Source organism: Ascaphus truei, chromosome 5, assembly GCF_040206685.1.
Source record: "Ascaphus truei isolate aAscTru1 chromosome 5, aAscTru1.hap1, whole genome shotgun sequence".
NCBI lineage: Eukaryota > Metazoa > Chordata > Amphibia > Anura > Ascaphidae > Ascaphus > Ascaphus truei.
This window is the reverse complement of record NC_134487.1, coordinates 279,079,843-279,102,928: the sequence shown is the minus strand read 5'-3', so window position 1 is coordinate 279,102,928 and position 23,086 is coordinate 279,079,843. Positions and strand designations below refer to the sequence as shown.

General features: G+C 42.4%; 1 protein-coding gene across 3 annotated transcripts in view; it reads left to right on the top strand.

Moving 5' to 3' along the window:
* Window positions 1-23,086, top strand: part of BLTP3B (bridge-like lipid transfer protein family member 3B) — a 66,037-nt gene that overhangs the window by 39,171 nt on the left and 3,780 nt on the right. For 2 of the 3 annotated variants that reach the window (XM_075602226.1, XM_075602225.1), the window contains 8 exons: window positions 777-918; window positions 2,260-2,453; window positions 3,094-4,475; window positions 7,056-7,222; window positions 9,304-9,446; window positions 12,079-12,229; window positions 19,417-19,673; window positions 20,274-20,382. In XM_075602226.1, coding sequence (XP_075458341.1) covers window positions 777-918; window positions 2,260-2,453; window positions 3,094-4,475; window positions 7,056-7,222; window positions 9,304-9,446; window positions 12,079-12,229; window positions 19,417-19,673; window positions 20,274-20,382 — 2,545 coding nt within the window. Of the gene's footprint in view, window positions 1-776; window positions 919-2,259; window positions 2,454-3,093; window positions 4,476-7,055; window positions 7,223-9,303; window positions 9,447-12,078; window positions 12,230-19,416; window positions 19,674-20,273; window positions 20,383-23,086 lie in introns of those variants that run through there. The other variant, XM_075602227.1, reaches the window with a different exon arrangement.

The window sequence follows — 23,086 nt, the reverse complement described above, 5'->3', positions numbered from 1 at the left end:
ATTATTTATTATGTTATATTACATGTATAATACAGTATATACACTATATAATTTGTGTGTGCTGCATATCTTATTGTCTGCGTACAATATTTGGTGTATTTTAGTGTTAAAAATGCCTTCAGGAACGGAACCTTTCATTTAAACAGTGTTCCTATGGGAAAACGTGTTTCGCTTTACAACGTTTCGCTATACAACGCCATTTTGAGTAACGCATTGTGTCGGATAACTGAGGACTGCCTGTATAACACAATCTAGAGGTACTGTAGTTGTAAAACCATCACAAACCACTATAGGGAAAAGTCACGTGTGCTCAATAAAAGGGTATCACGGCATTTTCAAAAATGCCATGATTCATCATGAAAAAGCAGATCAATATCTTCTTAAAATGTACCACCCATTCACAGGTAACTACAGCCAGATTCGTCGACATACGTGGTAGTTTCAATCAAACAATGCATGTTGTTTCGTAAACATTGTGGATTCTTGAAACAATTGTTAACCGTTATTCACTAACTCGGTAGGTCTTGATTGACCATCCAGATGTCCCATGTATCTGAAGACGGGCCTAGCACTATGTTTCAAGGGTACATCACACGACTGAGCTTCTTGACTTATGTCACAATACAACTTCCACTTGTATGGCCACTGGATATAGCTGCTGGCTTTAATAGGATGATTTCTGCAAGCAACCAATACCTTCCTTACTGGGATGAGACGGAGTCATATCAAGTAGGATTTACAGAGTAAAAACGGATGTCTTTTTTTTTGTTCTTCAGGTTTCTACAGCAGATCAGTGTCGTTCTTCCCCTAAAACATTGATTTCCTGCAATAAGAAGAGCTTGTATCTACCACCGGAAATGTCTGCCATTCATATTGAATTCACTGAATATTACTTCCCAGATGAAAAGAATTTCCCAAGTAAGATCTATAATTTTGTGGCTAATTTAGTCAATTTCTGGTTTGGGGGGGGGGGGGGGGGGGGTGGAAGAGGAGTTGATGGGAGAGCTTGCTGCTTTATGGGATTTCTACCACTCGGAAGTACACACCTACTATTCCACCTTTTTTGGCACATAATCATTTTATTTTTTCAGTAAATCCAGGCCTCCACTTAAGAGGCATTGTAATACTTTACAGGCCATTTGAGAGCAACTGCAATTAAATAAATGTATTCTGTTTCACAAGCGACAGACGGGAAAAGCCAGGGTTATAATAAAACGAACAAAGGTTTTACACATTCAGTTTACAGATATTTAATGGACAGTTAGAGATATGATTATGGGCACAAGTAACATTTACAGACAGGATAATAATTGTTTTACAAGAGGTAGCATATGCCTGCTATGTGATGGTAGAAGAGTCCCTGCCTCCAGATTACTATCTATAGGCAGGGGAAGTAGACATTGGGTACAGGGGTGAGAGGGTTGGTGAGTTTCAGAAGCTGTAGAGCAGCTGTAACGTTACCAAATTGCAGTAAACAGCGGATACCCTTCGGCTGCCGCCAACGGCTGTCTGCCTTTTGGGGCAACGCAGATGTAGAGTGAAGACGTTCTGAGATAATTCAGCTGGGCTTTGAAATTTGTTTGTCCAGTCATAAACACTGCAGGGGGTAGAGTTGAGAAACACTGTAGTAGCAAGAAATCCCAGATAACTCTTAGCACGCTGGTTCTGAGCAGAGGGGAACAGTTTTTGGGGAACCCTTACAGACGTCCGCCTTTGGGGCGACGCAGATGTAGACTGAAGGGGTTCAGAAATGAATTACAGTACAGTTGAAAATGAGCCATATAAAGTGACGTTCCTAAACGATATGCTTCAGTCTGGCATTTAAACTGCTTCGTTATTGTACCTAATTATTTGATATCACATATGTTTGAAAAACGAACTATGCGTCGGTCCTAGACAGGATTCAGATAAGATTTGACAACAAAGTCGTAGGTGTTTCCACAAAGGTAAAAGGATTGGGAAATATGTGCTCTTATTAACTTTCTTTCCATTTACATTTCTTGCTGACGGGTAACCTTCAAATATAGTTTAGTACTGAAAAGCTGTGGATGTTACGTTACTGTAAATTGAAATTCCTGCATTGATATGATTGTGCTGCTCTTATATGCACTGTTGTGTGGTTCCTTGCGGTATTTCCAAATGATATCACAAGCTCAACGCTATGCCGGTGAATAGTAAACATTGTTAGCTTGGTTAGGTCTTTATTTGAAATTGAAGTGTTTTGGTGTAACCTCTCTTTTTTTTTCTTTTTATTGTCAGTTCCAAGTTCCAACCTATATGTACAGCTGAATGCGCTACAGTTAACTGTGGATGAGAAAAGTATTCTATGGCTGAACCAATTTGTATTGGATTTAGGACAAAGTCTTGATCAGTTTATGGCCATGTACAAGCTAAATGACAGTTCTAAATCGGATGAGCATGTTGATGTTAGGGTAGATGGACTCATGTTAAAGGTAATTTTAAGCTTGTCTCAGTTTTACTGCAGGTACAATTTGCACTGTTGTTTTAACCCTTCAGTGCCAGAGGGTCCTGCCGTCTCCGTGGCGATAGACCCTCCGGCACTTCTAGATCACATGACAATCGCGTTACCCTTTCTGGGTTGCAGCCGCTGGACCACATCACGTGAAGGGAAGGAGCCGTTTCCCCCCACTTTTTCTACCCCCCTCTCCCCGCCCTGTCGATGTAGTACACGTAAATCATAAGGGCCCTTGGGGTGGCACTTTGTTTCATACGTCATTAGGTCACTGAAGGGGTTATTACTTAAGCTTTCAACTTTATGTGGTTTAGTTACGCGTAGGCAAAATATATCGGATTTAACTTTCATAGTGCTTGAACATGTCCACATTTACAGTGTTGAAACTTTTACTTGAAGTTAAAACTCGGGATATAATTGTGTGTGTAGAGCAGGAGTGGCCATGTCCAGTCCTCAAGCGTCAACAACAGGTCTGGTTTTAAGGATATCCCTGCTTCAGCACAGGTTGGGCTACGTGTGCTGGAGCAGGGATATCCGTAAAACCTGACCTCTTGGTGGCCCTTGGGGACTGGAGCTGGCCACCCCTGGTCTAGTTTTACAGATCCATGTTTGTTTTGCAGTTTATCGTACCATCCCAAAAGAAGTTAGATTGTCACCAAGATCAGCCCACTGCCATCTCGGTTCAGACCGCCGAAATGATTGCCACCAATACCAGACAGTCGCCAAACTGCAGACGTTCAGATCTAGAAGCCATATTTCAGGACTTCAAAGATCATAACTTCTTTTCTAAAACGTTCACTGCTTTCCCCAAGTCATGTGAAAGCTTCGACCTGTTGCATCCAATATTTCAGAGGCACGCTTTTGAACAAGACACAAAAATGCATGACATTTACAAAGGACACGTTGCTCCAAAGTTGGACACCAATGCACTCAAAACATCTGCTGCTAAAGACATCTGGGCCATACATTTCACGCAGTTCTGGATTGACTACGAAGGAATGAAAAGTGGGAAGGGCAGACCCATCAGTTTTGTCGATTCATTTCCGTTTTCAGTCTGGATATGCCAACCTGTCCGATTTTTACAGTCTCGGAAACAGACCGTTTCTAATACCGATCCCTTGGTGAGCCTTTCTAAAAGCGAATCCACTGACTTTGTCGGTCGGCTGCAGCGCAAAAAACTTTTGAAACAGTATTATAGCACAGAAACGGACGGCCTGAACACGTCGTTACAGAAGTCCCAGTCCTTGGACAGCAGTTTGGGAGCGCCTTCGGCATACCGCTCCTCAGATGCAGATATTCATATCCTGGCTCACATGCAAAAACACGTGAGCTTGCAAATCAATCATTACCAATTCGTTTTCATACAACTGCTGCAGAAGTCACTCAAGCAGGTCTTGGAAAACCTTCGGAAGGATGTGGAAGCCGTGACTGGTTCGCCGGTGCAGGAGACCAAGATTTCTTTAGGTTTCCTGCTGAAAAGTGCTGAGGTGGCTTTATTGTTGCATCCAGTGCCAGAAGAGAACCATTCCAAGTCACCGGTCTCTCGTGAGGAAAGTCCTTCAGTAGACCATAAAACGGCATTTCCATCAGGAAGTATATCAAGCGAGAACATTGCCGACCTAATCAACAACGCTGTTGGTGTACGCGTTGACGTAAAACCTGACCACGCCAAGATGATGCTGTTGGATAACTTTCTTTCCAAGTCGGCTAGCGATACGGAGATTTTGAAAAGGACTCCAAATGTGGAAGCCGCGACTGATGGATCCTCACTGAAAGCAGATGATGAAACTTCTTGCCAGCATGTCGATGCAAGTAGCTTTAAAGAAGACTGTGACATGAACAGCAATGAAACTTTTTCCTGTCCCATCAATTCACTGGAAGCAAATCACAGTGACGGCCAAGACCCTGACAAGTGTCAGATTTCTAAGGAGTGCATGGAAGATCTGTTTCTCAATCCTCAAGCGCCCGAGATCCAGAAAAAACAGCCGTCGTCGCTAGAAAGGTATGAAAAAAAAAGTAGGAAACCATATTACATTATCCCTACGTGAATGCCAAAGCGCTCTTCGATTCTGACACAACTAATCGCCAACATCTTGTTATCCTAGAGTGAATAACGGTCTGTCATGATATATATATTTGCTAATATGATTTGTATCTCTATCCAGAGACTTTACAGCCCAGCGGCGTGAGGTGTCCTCTAGCTTCAGAAGGTGCCTTATGGCAAAAGACCTGTTGTGGTGGGCACACGTGGTGTGGTGATACTTCCTTCAGCCCCTGTAGGGGCTGCACATAATCAGGGGTGCTCAAGTCCAGTCCTCAAGACTCCCCGCCCCCCCCCCCCCCCCCCCACCCCCAATAGGTCAGTTTTTCAGTATATTCCTGCATTAGTACAGGTGGCTTATTTGTGAGCCACCTGTGCTGAAGCAGGGATAACCTTAAAACCTGACCTGTTGTTGGGGGTCTTGCGGACTGGCGTTGAGCACCACTGATCTATTGTCATGTAACCGCTATAACATAGTTGCATAGTAGATGAGGTTGAAAAAAGACATATGTCTATCAAGTCCAGCCTATGTTAAATTTAGATGACGGATACTTCTGGTATATTTGTACTTGCAGTATTTTGATCCAGAGGAAGGCAAACAAAAAACAGTGAATCATCATAAGGGAAAATTAAATTCCTTCCCGACTCCAAATAACGGCAATCTGATTCCTCCCTGGATCAACATCTTTCCCATATTTATTTACTCTCGCTCTCTGTGATAATCAATCTCTTCCCCTTCTCTGTGCTGATCTCTTTTCCCCTGTCGCCCCCCTTTTTCTCACTGTCGCCCCCCCTCCTTTCTCTCACTGCTGCCCACTCTCTCGCTGCCCACTCACTCGCTGATGCCCCTGCTCACTTTCTCGCTGCCTCCCCGTCTGCCCACCTTCCACCACTTGTCTTCGTTGTTTGACGCCCCCACTCTCCGTCGCTCTTGCTGCCCTCCTCTCTTGCTAAATGACCCCCCCTCCCCGCTCTCTCTCTCGCTGAACGACCCCCCCTCCCCACTCTCACTCGCTGCCCATCTCCCCTGTCTCTGCTCGCTGCCCATCTCCCCTGTCTCTGCTCGCTGCCCATCTCCCCTGTCTCTGCTCGCCGCCCATCTCCCCTGTCTCTGCTCACCGCCCATCTCCCCCGTCTCTGCTCGCCGCCCATCTCCCCCGTCTCTGCTCGCCTCCCATCTCCCCTGTCTCTGCTCGCCTCCCATCTCCCCTGTCTCTGCTCGCCTCCCATCTCCCCTGTCTCTGCTCGCCTCCCATCTCCCCTGTCTCTGCTCGCTGCCCATCTCCCCTGTCTCTGCTCGCGGCCCATCTCCCCTGTCTCTGCTCGCCGCCCATCTCCCCTGTCTCTGCTCGCCTCCCATCTCTCCTGTCTCTGCTCGCCTCCCATCTCCCCTGTCTCTGCTCGCCTCCCATCTCCCCTGTCTCTGCTCGCCGCCCATCTCCCCTGTCTCTGCTCGCCGCCCATCTCCCCTGTCTCTGCTCGCCTCCCATCTCTCCTGTCTCTGCTCGCCTCCCATCTCCCCTGTCTCTGATCGCCTCCCATCTCCCCTGTCTCTGCTCGCCTCCCATCTCCCCTGCCTCTGCTCGCCTCCCATCTCCCCTGTCTCTGCTCGCCTCCCATCTCCCCTGTCTTTGCTGTTTGATGCCCCCCCCTACTCTCGCAGTTTGCCCCATCTCATCTTGCCTCTTTTTTGCTTTCCCTGCCAGTGGCCTTTAGCTCCGCCCCTATATGTTTCTGCAACGGGCCACACGTGTTAAAGAGGAACGGACCGAGGAGAGTGGAGGTTGGGGGCCGCTGGGGAAGTCCCTGTGCCCACCAGTGGCTTAGTAAATATGACCCATTGTCCTCATAGTAACAATGGTTATGAATAAGTCCTGACATACTATATTATTTGGGTTGTACTGAGTATATATACACAATAGTGTTGCGGGGGAAAAAAATACATTTACCTGCCTTTTCATTTTAGCAAATAAACGTTCATCTGGTGGAAATCCCAGGTCAGAATGAATAGCAATAATCGTACTTATTTTGTCTTGTGGTGGCAATGAGTCCCTGCCTCCTAGTGCCTACAATCTAAATGTATGGTGCTCAACACTACAGATTTCAGATTCTAGATTTGGGCATGCACAGTGCCACCTAATGTGTCAAATTTAGGCTGTTAAACCTACTCAGTATATTTGGAACCCATCTTCTCCTTGTCAGGGAAGCTTTTGTGCTTCATTCATGTGAAAGGGACTAAAAGCTTCCTTGACATAAAGAAGACTACTTCAAATCATGTTGAATTAGGGGCTTTAGTCCATTCACAGTTGGCATTCTAGATGAACTCCAGATCCTCTTTTAAATCCTTTGCCAGGGACCTAAAGTCCAAATTGTTATTGTTGCCCTGGCTCCTTGCTTTACCAGTGCTACTTTTTGGTTACCTTTTTTTTTTGCGAGTAGTTATTGTGTCTTTTTTACAAGTTTTTTTTTTTTTTTTTTTAATTTTTTTTTTTTTGTATTTTATTAATTTTGAAGCATTTATTTTCGTGTATTTTCGTTAAGTGGAAACCCTAAGGAACGCTGCCCGTCCAACCTGCCTACCTTGTCTGTTTCTTACAAGAACATGAAGAGAAGTCCGTCCCAGCTTTCGCTGGACAACATTTCAATTGACAGCAACCTGTTGGACGAGCATCTAATGGAGAGTGACGGGAGCGATCACCTGGAAGCAGGTACAGGAGGATCTGCAGTCAGGATTTGTAAATGTAGTTCACCCCCAAGCAGGATGAGTCCCCCGTGATTATAGTGCCTGCTGGAGGGTGCGCGCGACCGTGTGACGTCCCTTGCGCGGTGCATGCTAAACATGCAGTGTCGGCAGGAGGCGATGCGGAGACGTGGCCGTCACGCGAACGGTTTGCCCTCATTGGCTGAACCGCTTCACGTGACGCTGACGTCACGTGGCCATCGCTTGGAGAGGCAAATTCATTTGTCTCTCCTGGATTCTGCCTCTTCGTCGCGCCTAATGGGGTCAAAAACCGCACTAGCCCAGGAGTGGCCAACTCCAGTTCTCAAGGGTCACCAGCAGGGCAGGTTTTAAGGATATCCCTGCTTCAGCACAGGTGGCTCGGTCAACAACTGAGTCACCTGTGCTGAAGCAGGGATATCCTTGAATCGGCAAGCTATTTAACAATACGTCATTTTTTTTCTCTCAACCTATCATGGTCGTAGGAGGGACCACTCCCTTTAGCCCTTCGGGTGCCGGAAGGGTCGGCTGCACCAGGATGCCAGAGCCCGTCCAGCACGTTGCGATCACATGATCACAGCGTCGCTGGAAATGAAAGCGTTCTTTCGTTTCCCTGCTTGCTAAATCGCTTTCTACTCCATAGGAGCGCAGAATCCGATCTCCCCTGGAAAGCGAACCATAAAAGGTCATGACCCCGCCACTGTCATAGGGCCCCTGAAGTGCCAGACCTTATGGCCACATTTTAGGCCACCCAAGGGTTAATGATCCACTTTAGTGCTTCATCCTACTGCAGTGTACCGCTAAGCATGAAAAAAGAGGGGTAGAGCCAAGAGTCCATTACAGAGACCACTCTTTAATGCATGTGAGCAGTGGCCTGGGTGTAATAGTGCTATGGAGCATGGAGTACCATTTCTTTATCATTTACAACCACAAAGTACTACAGCATTTTTTTTTCACAGACAACTTTACAATGATCTATAATAGGGTATTAATAGGTTTTTCCCAGTGTAAAAGTCAGGCATAGTAACAGTTATTTTTATTTCTTTTTGCAACTTTGACCATGGTTTATAGGCATATTGTTTAGACCTGGTCTTTAGCTCGCCATTGACAAGAAGAAACGGTAAAATTAGAGTTGGCTATATTATTATTTATGTATTCATTTTGAATGACTTTATTCTGTATATTACTGCCTTCCCCTTTGATGTTTAACAATCTCACCTCAGAAATCGACCTGGGCACCAATTTATGGGGTGCTAATAATTTTAGTACAGCTCAACCCCCTTATAACGCTGTATCGCGTTATAAGCGGATCGCGTTAGAAATAATGTACAATTGTATGTATTGTACAGTAAAGTATTTAAGATACCAATAATCGTGTTGTAACGTATTCATAAATACAAAAATTAGGAGCCACGCTTGTTATAAGCAGATTTGCGTTGTAGCGGATCGCGTTATAACAGGGTTGAGCTGTATGTTTTGTCCCAGGACCTAAAAAGTTGGTAATGGGGGTTTTTTTTTTTTTAATAATCCCACATCAGAGATCAGAGCTTGTGTGTTAATGGCCGGTGATGTACCACTTCTGTGCTGCATGAGCCTGTACTAAACAAGTTACGTTACTCATAGTCTGTGACATGCAATGTACTATGTATGTATATCTTTATTTATATAGCGCTTTCCAATACACGTGACAATATTATAACACATAATGGGAATAAGCGCTTCAGACATAAACAATAGGAAAAGGAGTCCCTGACCCGAAGAGCTTACAATCTAAGTGTACTAATACTGTATATCTGAAAGGAAGGGATGAGGAGTAGGCTGGTTGCAAATGTGCTTGGATCCGATGTTTGCAACCTTTAGGTCTATACTCGGTGTGACCTTGTAAATATACTGATATCCCATCACCCTTGTTATAGTACAGCATATACAGGCAATGCTCTGTAACAAGCAAAGAATTAAAGGTCATATCTTATTAACTACTTAGGCTAGCGCTGCTTGTGGACGGTTTTATTCTCAATATATGTGGGTTTTTTTTTTTAATAATGCCCACTGTTTCATTGTTTGTAACAGGACTTGAAGATTTTTCGTCCCTAAATTATCAAAGTGCAGCAGAGAGCGCGGGTGTGGAGCTGAGGAACGAGGAGTCTTGTGTGTCGTCTCCAGATGCAATGAGTGCGGCTTACGACAGTGTGCGAGACACAGGCCAAGACATGGTAAACTTCCTAATTGTATTATGAAGGAAACATACGCTTTCCTCGTGAAGGGTTGCTGCTTGCTGGCGGAGTCCGCGCTTCCGCTCAGCACTGAGCCCCTACAGCCGCAATTAGAGCGGCTTTAGTAGGGGCTCTCCTACGCTTCCGCGCGCTTGCGGAAGCGTAGGTCTTATCCAAATTTTACATTTTTGCGCTTGCCGGAGCGCAGGGCCGGTCACATGAGCGGTTCGCCCAATGAGGGCGAACCAGCTCCGTGACATCGCTGGCCCGCCCCCGACACACCCCCTGACGGCGCGCTGTCTAAGGCCAGGGAAAGCACCCGCTTTCCCTGAGCCTCAGCACGCCAGCGGGGAGCTTGGCCGAGGCCTAAGGAATAGAAACATTCATGGCCTGCCTCTTTTTTTTTTTTTAATTTTATTTTAATGTGGCCTTTCAGAATATTTTAGTTTTAAGACATTAATAATGTTTATTTTTCAAATGTTTTGTTTTGCATACTAAGTCTGCCTCTGTATTGTTGTGATGTTATATCTATTCTCATCTTCCCATGTATAAAATAATTACAGTACTAAAATAAAGATCTGCTAACGGTCGCCGGAACCTGCAGGGTTGCTGTCAACTTGTAGGATTTGCTTGAGGAAAAGAAACCCTGATTGCTGAATATTGTGAAGTGTATTTTAGATTTCCTACAATTAAGCCCAGCACGCACCTTTCATATAAAGGTTACCGCTGGGTAACTGGTGTTGCTATAAAGTAAAAACTTCCCAACCATGCAACACCTCCTGCACCATTTTAGTGGACGCTTTGTAAGCAGGGTTGCCACCTTCTATTGAAGGCTAGCCAGAAGAATTTTTGCAATACATTTTTCTTTTTACATTTATTTAATCTATTTATTTCTCTTACCGGAGTTGGCTGCATCTCCCAGCATCATCTCCCCCTGCAAGGTCCAGTCAGCATGGCTCTGCGATGTCAAATGGCGTGCGTTGCCATGACGATGTGGCGCCAAGTTGTCCCGTGACAGACCTTTGTCATGGCATCGCGGCGCCATTCGATGTCGCAGATGGGATTTACATGGGGAGATGCAGCCGCCTCCCGGAGATTTTTCCGGTAAACCCGTAGCCTGGAGATACGTCGCTGAAACCCATAGTCTCCGGGTCTCAGGTGGCAACCCTGTTTGTAAAATGGGATATGTTTCAGATCTATGCAAATTTTAGACCCCAAATTGTCATTGCACAATTACAAATATCACTGAATTGTGACCTTGGGCCTCAGGCACCAAAATTAGATTAGACATACTGTCAGCCCTTTAGAAAAACAAATGTTTTTAGAAATTGCCCTTTTGGCCAACAGCAACTTGATTGAAACTACATTTTGGACATAATAGTTATAATTGCTAAGAACTGCACAGAGAAGAGAATTAAGTAGTATAGAAGTCCAAATATTACACTTTGTGCTTCTTCTGAGTACAACCATTTCAGCTCTTCAGTACGCGGTGGAAAATTCCTCATGGTTTACAAATACTGAAACATACAGTAAAAAGTTATACATACTATACCTTGCAAAACACCTGAGTGAATCAGAGGCACCCGCTCTCCTTTATAGAGTTCTCAGCTGTCTTTGTCTGCAGTCTCCCTAATGCAGGGGTGGTCAACAGGTCAGGTTTTAAGGATATTGCTGCTTCAGTACAGGTGGCTCAGTCGACGTCTGAGCTACTGATTGAGTCCTCTGTTCTGAAGCAGGAATATACTTAAAACCTGACCTGTTGGTGTCCCTTGAGGACTGTAGTTGGCCACTCCTGAGCTAAAGCCTAAAATGTATGGTAAATACTTTCCTTAAAAAACAAAACAGAATAAATTGTTAAGTACTGGGCCAAGGTCCAAATTTTGATAAAAGAGGTCACTGACCTAGATCTACCTATTGAGCCACTGACCTTCCTACTGGCCAGACCGATGTCCGCCATTGTCCGACCAACTAGGAAATTAATATCCTTCATTCTCACTGCGGCGAGATGTGAGATAGCGGCCTCCTGGAGGAAAATGACCACACCAGCCTTGGGATCAATAAAAAAGAGAATCAATGAGGTGATGCTCATGGAGCGGCTGACTGCCATCTTGAGACAAAACCTTCCTGCTTACGAATCAGTATGGGAACCATGGATTCTTCTAACCAGGGACAGACAACCCGCCCCACCAAGGTAGAGAACAAAAAACTCCTCCCTCAAGGGAACAAAAATTCTGATAAGATAAACATCATCCAACACCTCAATCAAATTCCCCTCAGTCAGGAGGCAATCTCCCTCTCCCACTTTACCCCACCCCCCTCCTCACCCCCCCCCTCTATGCCTTCCCCTCTTGAAGGCAAACCCCCGTCTCGACAACTTAGTTTGTCTCTCTTTACTCCCCAAAAAAACTGTTAAAACTATTAGGTACTGTGAATTGCAATGTATTTTCTTTTTCTGTTGTAACAATGCCTCATAAAAAACTTTATGAAAAAAAAAAAAAAAAAAACACAGAAACAAAATTGGTTTGGATCTCGTGCTAACCTTGTGGATAAACACTAAATATATTTACATTCCTGCAAAAGTGTTTATTTTCTTGCTACTAGAGTTTCTTTACTGTTTTTTTTTTTTTAACAGATGTCGGTGGTGGTATTTAACATATTTGGTGTGAACGGTGCGATTGATATCGAAGGAGAAGATGCAACGGTGTGCCTCCAGGTTAACCAAGTGATACCAAACCAGCTGGGAAATGTTGGAGTTCGACAATACCTCGGCTACCACAGCATGGGTAAGAAAAAGCTGCTGCCACATCTGCTTTAGGGATATCAAAGCTGGGTGTCCGGTTTCAGTTTTGGTTTATACTGTGCCCCCCCCCCCCCCAAAAGAGAAGACAATGAGTCAAATCTAAACTGTAAATTACTATTTTTTTTTAATTCAGTCTTTTGAAACAAAAATGTGATTTGAAGTAACTATTTTTTGAGGTAGAGGTTGCTGAAATCTGAAACATTCAGACATTTTTATAATGTAAAAAAAAAATGTATGAACCTGGAGGGGGAGGCTGCAACACCCCTCGTTCAAGCCCCCAATTGATTGGAACAATGACAATCAATTGGCGGCTGTACAGATGAGGCAGACATTACCGCTCCCGCTAACGCGATACATTGCGTCAAGGCTGCCGCATTATTTACCAGTAATGATATTGGGAAAATAATTATTAAGGAGATAACACACGCGTTCTTTAATGTTAACTGCGGTAATAGCGTCTGCTACATCTGTAGTTATCCAGTGTTCAGCATTAGGCATTTTCTTGTGGGAGGCCACCACTTGATTTTGACTGTAAGGCCCAACCCGGTTGCCCTAATTGTATGGCTCATTGTCTGCAGGCCACAGCATTACTGTGCTTCTATCGTATATAAGCACCTTCCACGATGACACGGTCATATTCCCCATAGCACCCCATCGCACTGCAGCTTTAAGAAAGCTGGTATTAGAGACCACTCGTTATTTATAAATCAGTGACCTCACTCCAAAACAATGGTTCCCATCCAATAGTAACAATGTTTAAAAGGTTGATATCTAGCACACCATAGTTTAGGCCAGGGGTGCTGAACATCAGTCATCAAGCCCCCTCAACCGGTCAGGTTTTCAAGATATCCCAATTTCAGCACAGGTGGCTCAGTCAGACTGAGCCTCTGAGCCACCTGTGCTGAAGCAGGGATAGCCTAAAAACCTGACCGGGGGGAGTGGGGGCGGCTTGAGGACTGAAATTGAGCACCCCTGGTTTTTAGGCCACCCTGGGGTGCAGTTAAAATGTGATGGCTATTGGAACAACATGTTCAAAAGTAGAGGATAAGCTAAATTTTCCAGTGGGAAGCTTGCACAGGTACAGATCCCCTTTCACATGTGATATGCAGAGCTTTGTATGGTTTAAAAATTCAATGTTGTGCATACCTCTCTGGCGGCAGATGGACTAATGCAGGGGTGCGCAAACTGGTGGGGCGCAAGACTTTTCTTGGGTGGGGGGAGCGACGTTTAAAGAGGCCCCGTGCTGAGAGCGCGATGCCTCTGTAAACTTACCCGGCTTCTGTCATGCGTCTCTATGGCAACGCGGTGTCAAATGACACCCATTGACATGGAGACATGACATCAAATGACACCAACGGTCACGTGACATCACAAGATGCCGCAGCGTCATTTGACGCAACATTAGAGGTGAGGGGGGGCGGGTGAGGAGGAGGAGGGCAGGCAGGGGGGGGTCGCTCAGTGCAGGGGGTTTGTGCACCCCTGGGCTAATGCATTGTATTCAGCCTATATCTCCCCCATTCCAGAAATATGCTGTTAACTATTCCAGGTGAATCACTGATAAAAGTATTTCCCTCCAGCCCTGGAGCTGGACAATGAGGCTATGCATACCCCTAAGTGAAAGGGGAACCCCCACATCCACTCACTTTGTAGAAGCATTGTTTTACAGGATTCCTGATTTGTCAGTGCAATCACAAGGAGACGAGCAGGATTAATCCACAGAGATCTTTATGTATATGATGATCAGGCAAACGCACAATATGGCGTGCCCAGGGGAAAAAATGGAAGGTTTATGGAATTAAGGCTTTGGGAGTACAATTGCCTTATTTTAATCCGTAAAGCGGAAAGGCTTCTGAACGCATGGTGTGTAATGGATTACAAAACAGAAACATATTTACAGCCATCTGTCCAGAGTGCCGGACTTTCTATCACTGAAGTCAACTGTAAAATAATGGACCAGTACACTGGTTAATACCAAATACACCGTTATGTACCATTATCCATTCACTTGTAGTTGTATTTTTAGGGATCCCTCCACCATGTACCCACACTTTTAGGAGTTTATCAAATTAATTTTGCCCACTTTATTTACCTTAATTATATTTCAAAGATGTACCATTTTAGACAAAGTAATTATATCCTATGTGTACAATGCAAATGAATGGGGCGTAGTAAATGTGCAAGTGCACATCTAATAGAAGCGCACCGCTGTGGGGTAATACGATACATATCAGTATAGATATTTACAAATCTTCCCTCTCTCTCTCGCTTCTCTCCATCCATCTCGCCCTCGTTTTTGCAGAAACCTGCGCTCTATTAACCTACCAGCTCTTGATTCCACTTTACGTTCCTCCCTCTCCTCTCTCCGTTCTGCTTCAGACCCTGACAACCTGGTCAGGAACTACAACTCTGCCTTATCTTCCTCTCTTGGTCTTCATGCCCCGCTTTCTCTCTGCCGTCCTCGCCCTTCTAACCCCAGACCCTGGCTAAACTCCCACACACGCATGCTGCGTTCCTTCACTCGTTCCTCTGAACGCGTCTGGAGGAAATCTCATACGCTCGCAGACTTCATTCACTACAAATTTATGCTATCCTGTTTCAACTCTGCCCTCTTTCAGGCTAAACAAACCTACTTTTGATCACTAATCAACACACACAAGTCTAACCCCACGCCGTCTCTTTTCTGTCTTTGACTATCTACTCAGATCACCCTCAGCTGCCTCCTCTTCTTCCTCCATCTCACCTCAGGACTTTGCTGACTTTTTTAAGGAAAAGGTGGAGTCCATACGGCAGAATCTCCCATCTGTTGCCTCCTCCCATCCCACAATGCTTCCCAACTCTCCTCCTGCCTTTCTTGATTCTTTTTCTGCTATCTCGGAGGAGGATGTATCACTGCTGATCTCCTCTTCTCCTTCTACCACTTGCCCTCTTGATCCCATTCCCTCCCATCTCCTAAAACCTCTTGCTCCTTCTATAATCCCTATGCTCACACAGATCTTTAACTCTTCCCTCTACTCTGGTACCTTTCCTTCATCCTTCAAGCATGCAACCGTTATACCATTACTCAAAAACAGCAAGCTTGACCCTACATGTCCTTCTAACTATCGACCTGTCTCCCTCCTGCCTTTTGCCTCCAAACTCCTTGAACGTCTTGTATTCTCTCGATTGCTACACTTTCTCAACACCTATTCTGTCCTAGACCCTCTACAATCTGGCTTCCGCACTGCTCACTCTACTGAAACAGCCCTCACAAAAGTAACTGAAGACCTCCACGCTGCCAAAGACAGAGGTCATTACACTCTGCTCATATTACTCGACCTCTCTGCAGCATTCGACACCGTGGACCACCCTCTTCTCCTTCACATTCTCTATACGCTTGGTATTCGGAACAAAGCTTTATCCTGGATCTCCTCTTACCTCTCCCATCGTACCTTCAGTGTCTCTTTTGCTAACACCTCCTCCTCCTCTATTGATCTCTCTGTGGGTGTACCCCAGGGCTCTGTCCTGGGACCCCTTCTCTTTTCTCTCTACACACTCTCTCTAGGTGACCTAATCACATCTTTTGGGTTTAAATATCACCTCTATGCTGACGACACACAAATTTACCTTTCAACCCCTGACCTTACACCTGCTATACAGACCAAAGTTTCTGAATGCCTCTCTGGAATATCATCCTGGATGGCCATCCGCCGACTGAAACTTAACATGGCAAAAACAGAGCTCCTTATACTTCCTCCCAAACCGGGCCCTACTACCTCCTTCCACATTGCTATTGGAAATACGATCATTCACCCAGTAGCCCAAGCACGCTGCCATGGGGTCACACTTGATTCCTCTCTCTCATTCTCCTCTCATATTCAAAACGATTCTAAAACTTGTCGCTTTTTCCTCCGCAATATCACAAAGATACGCCCTTTCCTCTGTTACTCAACTGCTAAAACTCTGACTCAGGCCCTCATTCTCTCACGTCTCGATTACTGCAACCTCCTGCTGTCCGGCCTTCCTACCTCTCACCTGTCTCCCCTACAATCTATCCTAAACGCTGCTGCCAGAATCACTCTACTCTTTCCTAAATCTGTCTCCGCATCTCCTGTCCTGAAATCCCTCTCCTGGCTTCCGATTAAATCACGTATCTCACACTCAATTCTCCTGCTCACTTTTAAAGCTTTACATTCTTCTGCCCTTCATTACATCTCAGCCCTAATTTCTCGCTATGCACCATCACGACTCTTGCGTTCTGCTCAAGGATGTCTTCTTTCTACCCCCTTTGTATCTAAAGCTCTCTCCCGCCTTAAACCTTTCTCACTTTCTGCCCCACACCTCTGGAATGCCCTTCCCCTCAATACCCGACTAGCTCCCTCGCTATCCACCTTTAAGACCCACCTTAAGACACATCTGCTTAAAGAAGCATTTGAGTAGCACTGGATAATCATGGACACATGACACATAAAGCTTGGCCCCCTGCAGACGCACTTACTAGTATTCCCTCCTACTGTCTCTGTACGTTCTCCCTACCTACCAATTAGATTGTAAGCTCCTCGGAGCAGGGACTCCTTCCTTAATGTTACTTTTACAGTATGTCTGAAGCACTTATTCCCATGATCTGTTATTTATATTATTTGTTATTTATATGACATGTATTACTACTGTGAAGCACTATGTACATTTATGGCGCTATACAAATAAAGACATACAGTACAATACAATACATGGATTCATTTTTATTATATGTAACTATATGTATCCTTTTTCTCTTAAAGTTGTTGAACAATATACTTGTGTGCATTCCTGAGGATATTACTTGCCCATAAGATGCAATGATTAGTCATTGTGGGTCTATTTAATTGAAGGGCCCTGGTGTTGCTGAGCATCTGTTTATCATGGGAAGTAAGTTGTAGTGTCCAGCAGCCCTATCCTACTAAATCAAGCTACCCTTTGGCATCCTGTTGCGCAGTCCTTAAAAGGTTAGTTGTTTGGGTTCTCACCTGCTGAATCTCCAGTCATTCATTGGAAAGCACAACATGACCTATTGTGCCTAAACTTAACCCGTTCAGCAAAAAAAGTATTTTAAAGCTGCAGTTCAAGCTGCTGTTAAAAAAAAAAAAATATTCCCCATTCAATATGTGCATCAATACAATCTGCACACTGACAAGTGATTAGCTAAGCTGCAGATCGATCTGTTATCCTGTAATCAATCGCTTGCTCGGGGCTATTTAATTCAGTTCTTGCACAGCATTTTGGGCAATGTAGTTACTGGAATATGATTGGCTGGGCAGTTACTAGATACAATTGGTGCACTGCTAGGGAGAGGGTGGGGCGCCAGAGCCTATCAGAAGGGGAAGGGGCTGTCACTTTGGAAATGCTTCCTACATTAGAAACATTAAAAATTTATTTCAAACATTTTTTTTAAATTTAAATGCTACAAGTATATTTTCAGAACTGATTTTTAAAAAAAAAACACACACACATGAAGGATATTGCTTAAACTGCTGCTTTAATATAATTTTCTGAATATTTGAGAAGTTATTTTAATTGTTAAATAAATTTTGCCATAGTAGCCAGTTATTGGCTAAGTAACAGCTGTGCTATTACAATTCCTTTTTCTTCCTAGATAGATTTACCCCTTTAATGTCTCTGCTATCCTTTACTTCCTGCTCTTTTCTATGCCGCCTTCATTGTCTCATTGTTTGGAGGGATCTCTTCATTCTGCTAATCTCTGTTTGATCTTAATCATCGGGAGGTGTTAGACTCCAAAGGTTATTGTTTACCCCCAGGTTTAACTGTGCAGCGTCACTGCTGTATTCTATGTACAGCAAAAGATTATCTGTAGAAAGGTGTTGACAAGCAAATGACTGGTACATGAAATCAAAGCTGATTTTCCAGAATATCACTTTTTTGGATTCAGTGTATTTCGTAAAAATATTCAGCCATGTAACACAGTTTAGATTATTTTGCAAATATTTAAAAAAGATGCCCATTAGAAAAAAAAAGTTATTACTATAGAAGGTATGAAAATGAAAGAGAAGAGGCACAAATAGTTTTAAATAACTAGATTTAGCATTTTTTTTTTTTAAATGGGCCAACTTTTCGAGCCCCTATGGGACAGTGTTCAGGGTTGAAGACAGTCCCATAACGGGACCAAAACGTTGCTCGATTTTTTTTTTCTTTCATTCTTAACAGATTTCGTTTCATAATGATATGTGTTTAGTGAAAATAAATGCGGTGTTTCTTTTGTTCTTCAAATTCTGTGGGATCCTTGTGTGAAAATACAGATCCCGACACAGGTTTCTTGCAGTCCCAATATATTTATTCCTGAGGCATTTTACAATACCAAGCTTCAGTCCTTGGCAGGAATGAGATGTTACATAGGTTATAGGCAGAGAACAGTGTATTTGGTAAGCTGTTTCTTGTCATTTTTCTCAAGCATGGCTTTTTTTCTAACTACAAATTAACCTTTTCATTCTAGACTTGTTAGTATGAAAAAGACAAAGCACAAAGTATAGATTCATTTTTGGAAGTTGTATATCTGCTGTCAGTGTTCCGGACCTTCACTATCTAACGCCGATATACTCCCACAAACACCAAGAAAATGTTTCATTTTGCAATGTGAGAATCCTTGTCTCAGCATTTGCAGAGCATGCAACATTAACCCTTTAAATGGCTACTTCAGTGAAGTTGACCGTCGAACCCCAAAAATCTATCTGCATTTAGTAGCTCTGTAAATGGAGGCTGAAAATTAGCAGCACACTAGTGGCAGTGCGTTTGAAGCTGGTAAACCCCAAATCCCAATGTCCACTCTGACCTTGGACAAGTCCCTTTACATCTATCTCCATCAGGCACCAAAATTAGATATGTTCTATGGGGCAGCGGCTCTATATGGCTATAAAATGCTACTGTATGTACAATGTTGCGTACATTGTCATTGCTACGTTAAAAAATAATAATTATGAATGGACTACTACATCTTTTCCATTTGGACAAATTTCTGTTTTGGGAAAATATTGATAACCAAAAACTAAGTCCGGTTGGTTTACATGTACCATTGAACAGTGGCAGAGTAATTCACACTATAGCTAGCGTCCGCGGTAGCCTAATATACTAATATTTCTGAGGTGTTGTCTTTCTTCTGCGAGATCCAAGTCTAAGGTATTCTCTTGTTTTCTTTTCCCGCAGGTTCAGATCAGAAATCTTCTGTTGAGCAAAATAAATCCTGTCCGGAGATCAGTCTGAGGCTGGAGACTGGCCCAAGTGCTAAAAAGCACTCTCTCCTCGCTGTGGAAAACGGGTTCCTACAGTGCCATGTTAAAAACTTCAATTCGGAGTTCCTCACGTCTACGCTGGCAAACATTCGGCATTTTGTGGAAGACGATTCGGTTGCAGAAGTAATGCCAATGAAGATCAATGTTCAGAATGCTAGGATACATTTAAAAGTATGTAAACACAATAACGTGTAAAGATATATAGTTTGGATATGTAATTCAAAGTTGTTATCCTTATTAATTTTCATTAAATAACTTGCATTTAGTTCTTAGTACTATCAGCAGAAGTGTTGGCTTGGCACAGGGAGACCAGCCTCTGAGACAGAAAAATCCCCTTGGTTTAGGGCTGCACATTTGCTAGAGTTGAACCGTTCTTTTGTTTCAAAGAAATTAAATGAGATACTGTTTTTCATGGAGAATTAATACATTCCAGAGAAAAAGTTTAACATTGCAGGAAAGTGGTGTTCGTGGAACTATGGGAAGGCCGAACAGTTGCAGAGGATTTATTTTTATGAATAACCTAAACAAATAAAGAGAGAAGTGTTCACTCCTGCTTTAATAACTCAATTGAAATACGTGTTGAATGTGTGTACATGCTCTCCCAAGTGTGTCTCTATCTATCTACTATTCTCGCAAATGTATTATTGCATACATTTTATATTCGGTAACCTATTGCCAGATTGTCAATTTTGCTTATGGAAAAGATGGGAAAATTGTACAAAAAAAAAATGGCACATGGTGTATTCATTTAATTCTAATTTCTCTCTCTAGGATGATAGCCCTCGTGATAATTCTACAGGTCCAGAACAAGACCCAGTGATACTGAATATCAACAATCTGTTAGTAGAGCGATGTGATGATGGATCGTTTTATATCAGAGGTATGTTGTGATTTGTTAGACAATGGTTGATGTGTAACATACAATGAAAGGAAGTCTGGAGCAATTAATATTCTCAACAAAAAAAGCCCTAACATTTTGTGTTAGGTGTTTATGACACAAAGGTTCTGAGTACAGTTACGTCTCTATTTACAAACCTCAGCTTCTACTATTTTTGTACATATTCGAAAAACGTATATATATATATATATATATATATATACACTGTATATTTTATTTTTTAATTTTAATATATAATTTATTTTAATATACAGTATATACTTTATTTATTTAAAAAATATATTTATATATAAAATGATACACATTTTAAGTTATGGTGGGTTAAAAAGGCGACAAACCTCCACCATATAGCAAATAAAAAGATCACTTGTGAGCACATTCACATGTCTTAGATAGGTCTGCAACTATATATATATATATATATATATATATATATATATATATATATATATGTATATATATATATATATATATATATATAGAACACACAAAAGGAGAAGTTGCTCAACACATAATATATAAGGTTAACTCAAGCCCTTTAATAAAACTAACTATAAGGGTAAAATAAAATATATACCCCAATTAAAGTCAGTATATAAATTAAATAGGACCTGATGGTGCTAGGGGATAGTGAAAACTATATAAGACACACAGATAAAAAGAACAAAGACAATCCCCTTAGTAGCACTCTAAATTACACCTAAACTAATCTATAAGATAAAGATGGTTAAAAAGAAACAGATGCTCCGCCAATTCAGAAAAAATGAACAAGATTTTATTGATTAAACAACAAGACACACTAACTTAAAAACATAAAAATACTAAAGACAGCCTATGAAAATATATATGTATCAAAAATATAAAGAGAGGACTACTAATCAAACACTATCAGTATTACAAAAAGAAAAAAAACTAAATTGTGTCTAAATAAAGTTTAAATAATGACAACAAAGTAGTTTAGTCTAACATAATAGGCAATACAAAATATATTCCCACTGACATATGCATGAAAGAATAATAAATCATTGCGTTGGAAAAAGTATATAGTCAATGACCCAGTATATAGCCAGGAAAAATTAGTATGTATACCAAAAACAGAGGGGAAAAAAAAAAGATAAAGCAACCAGGGAAAAATAATATAACAATAATAATAGTTATACCCTGAACAGCATTTCCCCAAAATGAAATCAATTAGCAAACAAGAGTCATACATATTGAAAACACCACAAAGCGCAGCACTGCAAGGACAGGTAATGCCCAAACAGTAAGGAGGGTAATACTCAGCTGCAGCTAGATTGTGTAGAGTTTGTGTCCATATTGATTGTACAGGATGTACAGGATGTGTTTCCAAAGTCTGCTTATAACAGGAACAAAAAATAAAGTCCAAAATGCTGCATCAGATCCATCATAAGTCCCTCAAAATAGAAGATTACATAAAGGCTGTAGTAAAGTAAACACTCAACATGTTTCACCCGTCGGTGGGCTTCTTCCCGGAGTGGTAAAATTTAAAGTGAAGGCGTGCAGTGTTTTATAGATGGTAAAGTAATTAGTTCCAGCTTTGTTCTTATGCAGCTGAGTATTACCCTCCTTACTGTTTGGGCATTACCTGTCCTTGCAGTGCTGCGCTTTGTGGTGTTTTCAATATGTATGACTCTGTTTGCTAATATGTCTTTATTAGTCATATTTTTCTTTATTTGCTGCATCAGTTCTCATTGATTTCATTTTGGGGAAATGCTGTTCAGGGTAGGGTATTTAGACACAATTTAGTTTTTTTTTCTTTTTGTAATACTGATAGTGTTTGATTAGTAGTCCTCTCTTTATATTTTTGATACATATATATTTTCATAGGCTGTCTTTAGTATTTTTATGTTGTTAAGTTAGTGTGTATTGTTTAATCAATAAAATCTTGTTCATTTTTTCTGAATTAGCGGAGCATCTGTTTCTTTTTAACCATCTTTAGCTACTAAGGGGATTGTCTTTGTTCTTTTCATCTGTGTGTCTTATATATATATATATATATATATATATATATATATATATATATATATATATATATATATATATATATATATATATATATATATATATATATATATAGTGTTCGACAAACCTATACATTTGCTTGCCCCGGGCGAGTGGATTTAACATCGTGGCGAGCTCCTATTGGCCCAAGCAGCATACGTGTGGTACCAGGTGGCGAGTAGATTTTTTTTGTCCGGCGAGTAGATTTTTGGGTGATTTGTCGACCACTGTATAAATATATATATATATATTAGTTGCTTCACCCGAAAGGCTGTTTGCCCCCTTCTTAAGCCCCGCCCTCTTTTTCCCACTCCCGAAACGTATGCCCCACGGGGGTGGGGAATGGGGCCCCGCCGTCATGTTGCTCCGCCACTGAAGGGTCTGAGTCTCACTACTTTTCCATAGCAATCAAATGATAAATGTTTGAAATGCCATTTGACTGTCCCAAGTCCAACATTCCAAACCACACACCGTTACAGTAGGACAATACATGTGTTGTATGACACAGAAGCTTCCTATTGATTGAAGGCGCACATCAGCATTTCCCAACCAGCCCCCACGTTGCACCAAAGTCCCCATCACACAATCCAGAACACAGTACTCAACTAATGGCACAATTAATGAATTATTGAGACTTTCAACTAGTCTATCTGGAATTGTGAGG